The 14,108-nt window shown below is 46.8% G+C and overlaps 1 protein-coding gene across 1 annotated transcript in view; it reads right to left on the reverse strand.

Moving 5' to 3' along the window:
- Positions 1-1,341: 1,341 nt before the first annotated feature.
- The window catches only part of ALS2CL (ALS2 C-terminal like), a 37,524-nt gene continuing 24,757 nt past the window's right edge, over positions 1,342-14,108 (reverse strand). The window contains exons 15-25 of the mRNA XM_065399345.1: positions 13,146-13,273; positions 11,374-11,547; positions 10,682-10,775; positions 9,398-9,555; positions 6,953-7,021; positions 6,170-6,343; positions 5,479-5,521; positions 4,392-4,453; positions 3,855-4,004; positions 2,033-2,129; positions 1,342-1,416 (exon numbers count right to left, since the gene is read on the reverse strand). Coding sequence (XP_065255417.1) covers positions 1,342-1,416; positions 2,033-2,129; positions 3,855-4,004; positions 4,392-4,453; positions 5,479-5,521; positions 6,170-6,343; positions 6,953-7,021; positions 9,398-9,555; positions 10,682-10,775; positions 11,374-11,547; positions 13,146-13,273 — 1,224 coding nt within the window. The remainder of the gene's footprint in view (positions 1,417-2,032; positions 2,130-3,854; positions 4,005-4,391; positions 4,454-5,478; positions 5,522-6,169; positions 6,344-6,952; positions 7,022-9,397; positions 9,556-10,681; positions 10,776-11,373; positions 11,548-13,145; positions 13,274-14,108) is intronic.

A 14,108-nucleotide genomic window follows, 5' to 3' on the forward strand; every position in this document is an offset into this window, starting at 1 on the left:
CTTAAAAAAACAGGTTAAAACCCACCATTTAATTATTCTAAAATATATAGCTTTTGTTCTCATATGCACCTCAGACATTCAGATTTAGTGTATTTCAGTTTGAGTGCAACATTTAGATACAGTTTACCTTTCTAATAAAAAAAAAAACAAAAAGTCACCCACCATAGAAATAATAGGGTCAGATTCTGTCCTATTTACACCCCATTGAGTCAGTAGGGTAGCATGTCAGCACCTAAAGACATCATTTTAAGTAGATCCCGGCTTTTCCACAGGACCCGTAGTGCAGGACCACATTTGTTTTTAATTAAATTGCCTTGCAGCATTTCAGAGGTCTTTCAGTGCAAGGCAGTTCTAGTTCCCCTGGTGCCATGTACGCCAGGTGAACTGAGTGGCCCCTATCTGCAACAAGGCATGGAAGTTTAGAGAGTAACATCCCTGAGATTAAAGGATTCAGCAGGATGTAAAAATATTGATAATTACAGTTGAAGTACCCTAAAAATCAAGTTAGTCAATAGCAGCTTTAAAATGCGACAGTGATGGCGCAGAGGGGATTTGGCTTGGCATGTCTAGCAAGGACAATGGGGCAAGATCCATCACTCCGCTATACAACACGTATCTTCACTTCTCCGGAAAGAGGTTATGGGGGGGGGAGAAAATGGAAAAGGATCTCTTATCTCTGGGCCGCTGATTCCATCAGACAGGACCATGCAGACAAAGCAGAGGAGTTCCATTTTGGTTTTAAGGTTTTTTTTTAAATCAAAACATCCACCCCAGGATATTCTGGCCTTGCAAAATAAATGCAAACAAAAACAGGAGGACGTTAAATGAGGTCATGGAGCAGAGGCAGACTTTTAAAATGCAGAAAAATAGGATTAATCTGTAGGGTGAGACGTTTTTGGCAAAGGCCACAAAATGGTTTATTCTGAAAAATGGAAGGCCTGGGGTTTGCACAGAACACTAGCTGAAAATTGAAGATTTAAAGGTCAATATCCAACCGTGTGGATTAGAGTTGGGCTGTAATTTTATGGATGGCATAATAAAAACCATATTTTGCTTTATTCATGTCAGACAGAGGAATGCAGGACCAGGTTTTGTCAAGGGCAAAAGATGTTAGATAGAGGTTGAGGAAGGATCTTGCTCCTGTAGATGGCAAGCATCACCACAAGTCCAGACACTAGCTGTTTTGTACTTTAAAATAATAAAAAAAACCCCTTGGTCTAGAACAAACATTCTTCCCATTGGAAAGTGAACTACAACAGCGGTGACTCAATTCCCTCTTCACCTCCTAACAGTGTACGGTCATCAAAGTGCATGAACCAGATGTCCTCTGGATTGTGAAGGTCAAGGATCACGTGCCACATGCCAGGTCTCCCTTTGATGCAGCCTCATATCTTTTTGAATGTGCTCGTAACACGACTGGAGAAGAAAGAGCAGAATCAGTCAGGAGAAGTGTGTGTGTTCATTTGAGAGAGATCTCTTGGACAAAATTATGGTCTCATGAATGTACATTGAGGCCAGAACATCTCCCTAAAGCAAACGGACTAGAACTGGAAGCTACAAAGAAACACATTAAACATGTTCACTCTGGAGCTGGTCAACAGGGTAAGGAGGGAAAATTGTTTAACTACCAACATCTACACACCAGATTAACGTACAGACCACGGTCCACCAATGCTTCTCCGGCTGCAATAATAGCCACCTACTCCCGTGATCTATCCAACTAACCCTGAAGGCTGATCAATCAATGCTCCAGGAGCAGACCTCCTCCCACAGGATTCCTGCCAGTGTGTGAGGAAGTTCTTTCAGACTCCAATTTTGAAGGAGGTGGGGTGGGGAAACAAAAAAACCAATTCAGCTCCATGCAGGTGATTCAGTACCTTAATCTGATAAAATAGCAGCCAGTCAGCGATCCACAGTAAAGCTACTCCCACAACTTCTTTGGTCAACAGGGCCATTACTTTAATAGTTTCTTACTATTTAAGCAGCCTTGCCTGCTACAATCTAACTTCATTGTTAGAAACCTCTTCCTTACCTCCAGTGCTGTTAACAGAAAGTCATACATCCCTCCTTCATTGGTAGGGTCCATCAAATCTCTGATCAGATGTATCTCAGCTCCTAGATGTTGTATTCTAGAAAACAAAAATAGTGGCCATCCTTCAAATGAATCCTCAGACACAAATATCTTGGACTTAGCATGCAACTTCCCTACAGGGCAGTGATGAGCCAATAATCAGGGTCTGGTGTGAGAACTGGGATAAGAACCCAGTTCTAATTCACAGAACCAATTTCCTCTGTGGCCTTGAGCTAGTGGAGTCTGATTTTTGGAGGTGCAAAGCACCTGATCTTTTGGATGTTCAGAACCCAAGAAAATTCAAGCCCTTAACATCTGTGCCTCGGTTTCCACATCTGCACTTGGGGGACAATGCTCATCATACCATTTCAGGAGGGGGCAGTCTTATCAAATGTATGATCCTGTTTTTTCCATCTCTAGGTCTCAGGGCCAGAATCTGAGATTCCCAAAGCTTCTTGCTTTTGCTTGTGTGGAACACAGCAAAATAGGGACCTGTAGTGTAACCAGGAAGCACAGACGTGTGCAAGGAGTGGAGAGAGAGTTCACTTGCAAACCTCACAGAAAAGTGCAGCTCCATTCTTACTGGATCTGAACTGGTTCATTCAGCGCTAATGAAGACAGCGCAGGCAACAAGTTTCTCTTTACAGAAAACTAGTAATTTAAGACCTATTTCTATACTGGTAAAGCTTAATTTCGAGGCATTTCAGTGACGCCTACCAGAGACTCAGAATCCCTCACAGCCATGAATTAGACCACAACATCCCAGTAAAGTAGGAAGTAGATCCATTTTACAGATTGGAACAGAGTCCCAGAAAGAGTTAGACAGCCCAAAGTCACACAGGAACTCAACTCAGTTCTCCTCATCCCTAGTCTGGTGCTGTAACTACAGCAGTCTTCTTTGGGCTCTTTCATCTCAGTGACTGTTGCTACTGAAAACATGGGCTGTGAGGGTGAGCAGAAGGCCTTTTCCATCTGCAGTGCAGTACGGGTTTTCAGTACGGAGACACTTCATAATTACAGTTGGTCAGAGTCTTTCATTTGTCAAAGTTTTCCACTCAATTGAATTTTTCTGTTTGGAAATGCTGCCAGTGCCTCATGGGAGTTGTAGTTCACATGCTTCTTGCTCCCATTCTCCTCTATAGGACAGGCTTCCTGGTCAGACTACATCTGCCGTGATACACCATGGTGTTCAAAATGTAGTCATGGTCATGCAAAATGTAGTCCAGCCAGGGAGCCCAGCCCATAGAGGATAGGAACATGAGGTAACTGAACTACAACTCCCATGAGGCACTGCATCTCCAAATCTAAGTTTCAGGATGTTGGCCAAAATACTTCATTCTCCATGGAAAATTTTGATTTTTTTTCCAGTGTGAAAATAGACTTCACAAAATACTTCATTTAATCAAACCCCCAAATTTCCCCTTAAACAGTTTCAGCCAGCCCTAATGGAGCATATGTAATACCAACAGACCCCAGCGGGCGGGATCAAACCGGGGACCTCTGGAGCTTACGGCATGAGCCTCTACAGCATGAGCTAAGATCCAACTGGCTGTTAGCTAAGGCTATAGAGCAAACTCATTTTAGCTCTCTCTCTAAGTAGTCTTGGTGCCACTAGCTGGGACAGAACACCACACCCAGAAGGTGTGTGGATTACACATACACATATGCTCTAATAAATTTGTTAGTCTCTAAGGTGCCACAAGTACTCCTGTTCTTTTTGCACATACGCAAGAGATACTCTGCTTTATATTAGCAGTGGTAAACATGAATCTCTCTCTCTTACCTGGCCCGCGATACAACATACATCAACAGCGGCAAGAGGTCATCCATTGGGAGTTTATAGTCCCTCTCCACTACTCGTGACACAGTGCTCTCTATCTCCTCATAGGTCTTCTGAAGGATCTCCAGCTTTTCCCGGGGGTCCACAGTAGTGCTGCCAATATAAAGATACAGTGAGAAAGAAGCCCCGTGCTACCCAGCTAAGAGGCGAGAAATGGCATTACTGAGATACCTCAAAGCAGAGTAAGAGTGTCAGTCTTTTGAATGGATAAGGCCAGTTGCCTGAACTAAGACAAGACTTCATGATATAAAGGGATCACCAGGATGAGGTCAGGAAGGTCTCTCTCCACTGTGGCATTGCACAAATAGAGCTTATGTCTTCTCAAGCTCTCAGCATTAGTCACTCGCCCTGAGTCTATGCTAATATTTTTCAGGAAGGCTCTCCCCTAGCGCTAGCATAGACGGAGACCTCAGGTATCTTAATGACCATGTCATCCAACCCTGCTTAGGCATGAGTAAGAAATCACAGAAGGCCACTTACATCAACTTTTGCAGACATTCCGTAGCAGAAAGGAAGCACTTGTCTTTGACAAGAGAACGTCTCTGAAAGGTAGATAAGTGTTTGCATTAGTACGCATGTAGTTGTGGCCGTATCAGTCCTGGGTTACGAGCGACACAAGGTGGAGGGAGGTCATATCTTTTGTTGGACCAACGTCTGTTGGTGAAAGAGACAAGTTTTCGAGCCACACAGAACTGTCCGTGCATTTTGTCTGTGCTGGTACAGTCATCTGGGAAGCTTAGGAGGTCTTTGAAACCCCATGATTCAGCAAAGCACATATTATAGAATAATTTCTATAGATTGCCTTTCCTCCCAGAGGACTTCATCAGCAGCAATCTATTCACTAATGAAATGCAGCCACCGACCAGGGTGCTGCGGGGTGAGGCACAGTGACTGGTCTGCACACTTGCTCTGCAGTGCACAGTGCCAGATGGCAACAAATGGCAGGAGCGGGGCAGGCAGCCACCAGCCTGACCCCACGGACAGAAGGCAGCTGGAGAATGACTGCGGGCACAGGGAGCCCCCACCAGGCCAAGCCCCAAGGATAAGGCGGTTGCACTAACAGGTTTAGGTCAGGTCAGTTCTGAAGACAAGTCTCAGGTCGGCTGTGCTTGGCTCAGGTTTGGGTCCAGGCTGGATTTTAAAGTTTGGACCGAGCAAACCTCTAGAGCGGAATGCAGATGTTTAGCATCATGCAGCAACCCTGTGCAACCATTTAGGACAGGAAGAAAATTAGTACTTAGCACTGGAGTGTCTATGAACTGTCATAATACAGATAGAGAAACTCCTGCAACAGAGTGGAAATGCCTTCTACTTATAAGATAGAAGTTTTATTGATAATACTGGAAGTCTATTGTCCATATCTTTTCTGTATCCTGCATCTATTGGATCCAATGCTCTCGTGTACATGATCTGCTACTGATGTGTTATTTGACACATATATAAATACAAAGGCCCAGATCTTCACCTGATGTAATTCGGCCTGGCCCCATTAGTTTAAGCGCTTTCACTGTAGTTGGAACAGCTATTCCAGTTTGCTCTGAGGATCTATCCTAGGACTGCTACTTACCTGATTGGTCGTTAGGGTGAGATCTTTGAGGGGCCACAGGTGTCTGAAATGAGATGAAGACAGAGCAGTTATGACGTGCAGATCTACCCCATCCCCATGTTAGAGTCTAAATTCTCACTCACCCATTCGCCCTGACAAACCCTTGCTCTTGGTGGAATCACCACCATGGACATAGACTTATGAGTTCCAATTCTCCACTCTAGCACTGGCCTGGAACCAGTAACGGTTGGATTAACTGAACAACCGCACTTTAAGAACCGGTTGTAACAGAGTGGAGAGTCAGGCTTATGCCACAGCATGTTGCTCCTTTCAATTGTGAATCACCATTCTCCATATGCTGCTGTGGGACCCTTCTAACTTGAAGTAAACCAGTCACTTGGTAAAGCAACTGGAAAGACTCTTGCTCAAGAGAGACATCCAGAAAGGAAGGGAACAAGATCAGCATGGGAAATTAAAGTCCTGGCCTTTTAAGAGTACTCCTGACCTGTAAGAAAGTACTGTATATTACAGGAACTCCATCAAGGAATTGACATTGCTGCTCAGGAAGAGTTTAAGAACTAGGACGAATGAGGAGTACTGGAACCATAGGGTCCATTGGTGAGTTCTTGCTTCCCACCCCCATCAGAACTTTTCTCTGCAGAGTGTGTTCTCCCAGCTGTTTTGGGGATTTGTTCAGTGCTGGGTTACTCACTTCTGTACGTCCAGGACCTCTAGCAGCTTAATGTCAGGAAATAAACTCAGGTCCACAATCCCCTGGCAGTAGAGGTCATCTTCCTTCTCATGATAGAGCATGTACAGCATGAAGAGCTCCGGATAGAAACAGGGCAGGATCAGAGGCAGAATCACTCTGTATGCATTCAGGTCACTGAGTTAGAGAGGAAAGCAAAAGATGAGCCCTACTGATTGTTGGTATCTGTTTGTTAAAGGTTGTGTCCACACAGGACACAAGTTAAGGCTCAACATATAACACCTTAAAGATGTGTCTGTCTTTCTCCCCACTCCCCTCTTCCTAGAGTCCAATGCTGCGACTGGATAATTTTGCGACCAATATAGGATAGAACATTTGTAGTAGTTAAGATCAAAGTAATCAGATCTCAGGCTGCAGGACATGGTCTACAGAGGTCAGGAAGGAATCGTTCATCCCTTTTGCCCCACATAAAGCAATGCTCAACCAGGTGACTCATTTAGGTGTTGGGAGAGGTTTTGTTTCCTCTGATGTTTCAGAGCTGTCTCTCCTTCAGTGGTTTCTGAGCTCACATCTAATGTCCGAACTAACACAGTGTCTAGTCCATAAGGTGGGAATGAGTGAAAATGTGTTAGCACAGTTTTCCACCTAAGTGTGGCTGCACCAGCTACGTGGATTTATTGCCACAACCAAAGGCTAGGAAACAGGATGGTCTCCATGCCTAATGTTTCTTCAGAAGAGGTAAAACAGATATGGAGTTAAAACCAAATGACCATTAATCCCAGCCACCTTTTCTCTCCATCTTCTGTCTCTGCCAGCGGTTGGCCTTTCTGCTCCAATGCCAGATGTAGTAAACCCCTGAAAGGCAAGTAGAAGCTTTAGCTTCTCATTTTCAAGGGTAACTCAGTCATTTACTAGTTAGCATTAGCCAGATCTTCTCCCCCTGCAAAATTGGCAGCTATAACAGTAACAGTACAGGAGAGGCAAACAGCTTACTTAGTGCATTCAAAATGAGTGGATACTTCGTTGAAGGTGGAATGACTTGTTCTAGAGAATTATTTTAGATCTCTGGACTGGGGGCACCCATACTTTGCACAGAAACCACTGCTGCGAAGGGTTTAATACTTGAAGATACTCTGTAGGCTTAGTGCCAGCTCACAACAGAGGAATGTATTGCATTGCTAGAATGAGTTTCTGTATCACCAGTGTCCATAAGGAATCCAGCTGGGAAAGGATTAGGTCTCTAGAAGAGACAACATAACATAAGGACGGCGATACTGGGTCAGACCAATGGTCCATCTAGCCCAGTATCCTGTCTTCTGACAGTGGCCAGTGCTAAGTGCTTCTGAGGGAACGAACAGAACAGAGCAACCATCGAGTGATCCATCCCCTGTCGTCCACTCCCAGCTTCTGGCGAACAGAGGCTAGGACACTCAGAACATGGTGTTGCATCCCTGCCCATCTTGACCAATAGCCAGCGATGGACTCATCCTCCATGAACTTATCTAGTTTTTTGAACCCACTATACTTTTGGCCTTCACAACATCCCCTGGCAAAAAGTTCCACAGGTTGACTGTGCATTGTGTGAAGTACTGCCTTACATTTGTTTTAAACCTGCTGCCTTTTCACTTCATTGGGTGTCCCCTAGTTCTTGTTACGAGAAGGAGTAAATAACATTTCCCTTATTCACTTTCTCCACACCAGTCAAGATTTTATAGACCTCTATCATAACCCCCTTAGTTGTCTCTTTTCCAAGCTGAAAAATCCCACTCTCTTTTAATCTCTCCTCATACGGAAGCTGTTCCATACCCTAACCGTTTTAGTTGCCCTTTTCTGAACCTTTTCCAATTCCACTTTAATGCTTTTCCAAGGCACTTTAACGCGGTCTAAAGCGATCCCATTTGTAGGGCTGCCACTCCTGTCTCAGATCAGCAATAGCTCTGTGTTTCCCTAGACAGTGTATGGGCTCAAGGAATAAGATGTCCAAAAGCTTCTTGTTCTTGACAATTTGTCCATTCACCTGTGAGCCTAACAGGTCAATTGCAAAATAGACACATTTAAAGTGCAGCTCTATTCTGAAAGGCAACTAAAAATGGCATCAAGGGACTTCTGTCTCAATATTTCCTAAGCCAAATCGGTTCCATTTACAGTTAGAGGGTTTTTGAGTGGCCAGCCCTGGACACAGCCAGCCAAGCTGGGTTCTTCCTCCTCACCCATCACCAGTAAGAAAGGGTCTGAAAATGAAGTTAGGCCATGCAGCCATTTTCTGTTCAGTGGGTTCACACAGCCTTAACAGACTGGATCTTAGTAAGCCAGCCTGTTGATGCACAAGGAGGAACAGAATCCAACCCATTCTGCAAGTTGTGTTGGCTCTGCCAATTGCACCAGAGTAAAAAAGACAAAACCGCTTTTCTGAAGGCATTAGGGTGAAGAGATACACCCTTGAATACACAAAACAGATTGGTGGATTAAGACAGAGCTATGTTTTTCCCATAGTCATTTTTCACAATAGTATTTCCTTCAGCTATAGTTCATGAGACTTCATGGGGGCAGATTACCCCACATCTGCCCACTATGGCATTTCTCACCCCTTCCTCTGAAGTATCTGTTGCTGGTCACTGCCAGAGATAAGAAATTGTCTAGATGGACCATGCATCTGATCCAGGTTGGCAAGTCCTATGTCACTAAGGCCTGGTCCACACTACCCCCCCACTTCGGACTAAGGTACGCAAATTCAGCTACGTTAATAACGTAGCTGAATTCGAAGTACCTTAGTCCGAACTTACCGCGGGTCCAGACGCTGCAGGCAGGCTCCCCAGTCGATGCCACGTACTCCTCTCGCCGAGCTGGAGTACCGGCGTCGACGGCGAGCACTTCCGGGATCGATCTGGGATCGATTTATCGCGTCTAGACAAGACACGATAAATCGATCCCAGAACATCGATTGCCTGCCGTCGGACCCGGAGGTAAGTGTAGACGTACCCTAAGATTGTATATGGAGTAAAAGGGAGTAAGTTTACCTCGGTACTACAGTGATGAGAGTCATAGGCATGAACACCTAAAGAGATAAACCTCTGAAGTAAGCTTTCTGATGGAAAGAAACTGGATTGCACAGAAGTACTAGATGCACTAATCCAGGGCCTAGCCCCCCAAAGAATGAATTAGATTGCCTATCTAGCAAGTGTTCCTCACTAGCATACGATTGCATGGAAGCCAATTACACACTGGACTTACTGGTAAAGCTCCCATATTTTCTTGGCATAGTACTTGACCTCCTCTTGTGCCATGTTCAGTAGGTGCTTGTTTGCCCCAATCCCAGAGTATGTAGCCTGAAAAGCGAACGTCAGGGCCTTCAACAGCTTTCCTAGTGGGTGCAGGGAAGACTTAAAAGCCTGCAAGACAGTGGAGGAAAGTTCTGCATTTAAGGGATGGATTGCCAGGGTGAGTCCTCCCTTCGGACTGGCAGGAGAGGGCCTTCAAAACCAAGCCGTAGATTAGCCAGTGAGACAGTTCAGCCGAGGGAAGATGAGCCGGTGGGCCTTGGTCCATATCCGGGCAAATCCCAAAGGGACGTAGCCTCCCTGCGGATGGAGAGCCACCCAGCTCGACCTCTAGCCAGGGCCTTATGGTGGCTAGGCAGGACACTGTTTAGGTCCATATCCTATTGGAAAATGCTGCTATTCTCTTGACCCAATCCTGCTCGCACTGAAGGGTAACAATTGGTGCCTCTAGGCACTACGACTATACAAACAGCATTTTGCCATTGACCTTCAGTGGGAAGTAAGGTCAGGCTCTCTCAGCAGAGGTCAAGGGATGGAGGAGACTGAATTACCCCTTGGGGCTGGTCCTTCCAACACAACAGTAGACTTGTACTGCCACAGCCTGTGCTGGGAGGCTAGAGGTGAAGCTTCAGTCTCCAAGGCAGCCCAGCTAACCCTTTTCTTCACCAGCACCACAGCTCGCGTAGCACTCAGAAGAGAAAACTCTGGGTGTTACTGGCTGTGGATTGGTTAGAGTGCCTGGTTTTCCCCAGTCACTGGAGAAAAAGAGTGGTTGTTTCAGAGGGAGTTACAGAAGATGGGGACTTCCCAGTCAGGGGGTCTCTAGGTACTACTTAAGGCATGGCCGGGTTTATGTCTTCACGCTCAGCTCTCAGATTGCAGGGACTCAGCAGCCAGCGAGCTGAGTTTTACTTGAAGGGGAGGAAAAGCAAACAAGTGATCATAAGCCTCTGGAATGGGTCTGTAACCGACACAGCAGCCACAGGATCTGTCACCTCATTGTTCTTGTCCCATCCCCCACCCCACCTCTTCTGTTTAGGACCCTCACTTATGTTACGCTCGCTCCGGCCCAGCTCAGTGTAGATCCAGTGGCGCTCAGCCTGCATGGACAGTTTGCAGGACTGGAGCCCTAATGTACATGTTCTACAGGACAGGGACCATGTTCCTTTTGTGTGGTGGGCGCCTCACATTTCTGGGTGCTCCAGAGCCTCGGTGCACAGTGCATTTTGAGGGGTACCTTTTGTAAATAACACTGGAGCGACTCCAGCTCCTGATGCTGAACTAGTTCTTCAAGGACATCCTCTATCTTCCCAGAGACATCCTCGGGCCCCCTGCGAGGGAGGAAAACAAGTACAAGGGTGACGGAGGAGTCGTTGTTCACCCCTTGGGCCTAACTGCCACCTACCTTGCGCTGTGTGTAATCACGTGTTACCCTTGGCACAGTATGAACAGATTCACAAGGCAGAGGAGAGTCAACTCCCCACCCTTTGTGTTCATGGTCTCTCTCAATGACTCTCTCCCCAGATTACTTCATTTATATGGAGTTATTTTTCCACCTTTCCCACTCCCTCTGAAGCATCATTTAATGGCCAAGTCATTCTTAGGGGGCTTAAACCAGCCAATGAGGCACCGAGATCCCTCCCAATACCATATCAATCAGGGTATAAGACAAGCTTGACCAGCTGAATCTCTTGAATTCTCTCCCCCGAGAAGCACCGTTGTGTTTGGTGAACACCGGCGTTGGACAGTATAAGCTGCACAGTAATCATAAGGAAGTGTCAGGTTCTAGCCTGACGGAACACACCTGCCCCAGCGAGGCAATGCCACCCACAGACAGGCTCGCAGGAGTGACTGGACAACCCGAGGTCAAGACTTGAACCCCAAAATTGAACGCACTAGCCCATTGCACCGGGACAAGCCAGTTGTCACCTTTGGCAGAAGAGGTACTCCTGAGACTTGCGCAGCTCCCTGCTTGTCTGTATATGGAACCCGGTGAAGGACTCCTCCATTTCTTCTTTGCAGCCAGAGTGGAGGAATCCCAGAAACTGGTCGTAGATACCCTGCCATCTCTTCTCCACCGGGAACTCATCAAGACCCAGTTGACTGTACAACAAAGATGAAGTTACGCCTTGCTTCCGTCCCCACTCCCTACGTTGCCACCGACCGCCCCTTCTAATCATCTCGTGAACTCACTTTCTCCCGCCCCAGCCACCAGCACCACACCACTGGGGCAGAGAGATTTAGGAGCATCCTAGGGGATGTAACAAGGAGCAAAGTTCAGCAGAGGTCAACTTAGATTTATTTTGCTGGCAATGAGATGCATTTGGCCAGGGGGTCCCAAAGCTTGGCACATGGACTATTGGTGGTCTAGGGTAGACTAGGCATGTGTTGTGCGCTCTCCTTCTTGCTTACAGCTGCTTCTGCAGATATAGAGGCTCTTCGCTTAAGAGCCTCAGGAAGCAGCTGGTAACAGAGCCAGGCCAGCTACCTCTGCTGGTAGCTGCTGCTACACAAGCAGAGGAAACAGGATTGGCTCTTGCGGAGTGGAGGCACCAGCCAGAAGTGGAGAGGAAACATCCTGGGGAGAAGGAAATGGTGTAGCTGGGCTGCATGTCCAGGAATTCATCTCAGGGGAAGGCTGGCGGCATTCCAACTGCTGCCTTAATTCCTGGGTTGTATCAAGAGAGGTCAACTCGGGAACCGTGTGGCTGAGACTGATCCAGAACTTCCCTGCTGCAATGTGCATCACCCAACTGCCTCGGCCACTCTCAGTTGGCTACATATGGGTCTCCCTGGTGGAGAGGGAGGTTGTGAGCATCTCACACCCCTCTACAGAGGGCTCTGCTGCTGGGGGCCTTGCAACAGGTTCTGTGCTGTAGGAATCCGGCCATTGGGTTCAAGTCAGAATTACTGTCTGCTTTCATGTGGTCACCTGTCAGGGAGCGACTGCTGTGTAGGAAAATAGAGCTCTGACCACCCAGTAAGATATTTCAGCCTACCCACGGTGCTTCCTAATTCGAGCCAGCCATGCCCTGCTAAGCAATTCACATGCTGTCGCTCTGTCCTTGGATCACTGTCCCTTCTAACTCCCTGCCACGTCTGACAGTACACTGCAAGCATGAGTATCAAGAAGGGGGCAGGGAGTGGGTCAAATATTGGACCGCCTTCCCCCTTTTTTGTGAATCATAGAAATGTAGGGGTGGGGGGAAGGGACCCTCAAGACCAAGTATACTTAGGTCATCCCTGCCAGGTGTTTAACATGTTCTTAAAAACCTTCAGTGACAGAGATACCACAGCCTCCCCAGGCAACCTGCTCCAGTGCTTAAGAATCCTTCTAGGTAGCAAGCTTTTCCTAATGGGATGTACGGCTAGAAATTGCGCCTCAAAAAACCCTCAAGACTTTGAGGAACGGATGCTCTTGTTCTTAAGGCACTGGCTTGGACTCAAGAGGGGATCAAATCCTGGCTCTTCCTCAGGGTCTGTAGGTGGCTTTAGGAAAGTCGTTCATCTGCACATCAGAGCCTCATCTGTAAAAGTGGGGGAGGGTTCTCTTTCTCCTTTGGCCATCCTTGCTTATTTAGACTCCACTCTCCAGGGCAAGGGCTGTCTCATTTAGATGTACAGAGCCTAGCACAGTGGGGACTCAGTCGGTGCTAATGGAATACAAATCACAGCCCACAGAGTTATTTACGGCCACTCACACTTTGGTTATTGAGGCATCTTGCTGGTCGCTGGAAGTGTTCAGGATTCCTTGCGTCTGAAGCCCTTGGCCGGATTTGTTACTAAAGGTGCCCTCCAGAGTGAAGCCATTGGAAAAGGTCAGCTTTCCCTGAAACAAAAAAATAAAGGGGTTATTCTACTGAGGTCTCGCTTGGCAGGAGGTTGGATAAAGGTTCCAACCCCCCTCTCGTGAAGCCCACAAGCAGGAATGATCCCTAAAAGGAAGTCTAAGGTGGTTATTTCCACTAGAAGGGCTATACATTGAAAGCACTCCCAATGCCAGAGAACGTCACGAAGACAGGAGATCCCAGGAGCCAAGAGACAGAAGTCCATTTGACTCGAGTGACACTGCCCATACTGATAGGACTCTGGATGTGGAAATCCAGCTAGAAATGCATGGGTCCAATACGGCAAGTAGGACTAGGTGTTAGTCATTGCCCTGAAGTTCCTGGCCTAAACCTAGAGAGATGGCTCAAATCGCCAAGATACAGTGAGTATACAATCTGGAAGTCTAATTCTGGTTTAGTTTCTCCCCTGTTCCTTAAGGCACCAGCGGGCTTGGCATCATTGGTGTAGTGAGGTGAGCACAGGAAAATGTGCACTACATGTGCGCCTGGAAAACTTGCAAGAATGGATCCCTTTTGAGTGCTTTTTACTACCCAGGTAAGCGCTGTTCTGTGAGACAAGGTCTCTGGATTCTGCAGCACTCTGGGGTGGCAGATGGGAAGTTCTGTGGTAGCTTGATTCAGGCTAGGAGGTTTAATGAGCTCAGCAACTAAGTAATTCAGTAGAGCCAGCCCTTCTTAGGATGTGAACCAGGGATCAAGGCCTGCTTGATCCCAAGTAAGGACCTTTTCAAACCCAACATTAATTTCAGTGGTAGTTGTGTTTAAGTGCTTTAGTTGGACTTAGGCAAACTCAACCCTAGTACGCTAGCTGTAAGA

The sequence above is a fragment of the Emys orbicularis genome, chromosome 2 (genome assembly GCF_028017835.1).
Source record: "Emys orbicularis isolate rEmyOrb1 chromosome 2, rEmyOrb1.hap1, whole genome shotgun sequence".
NCBI classification, from domain to species: Eukaryota; Metazoa; Chordata; order Testudines; family Emydidae; genus Emys; species Emys orbicularis.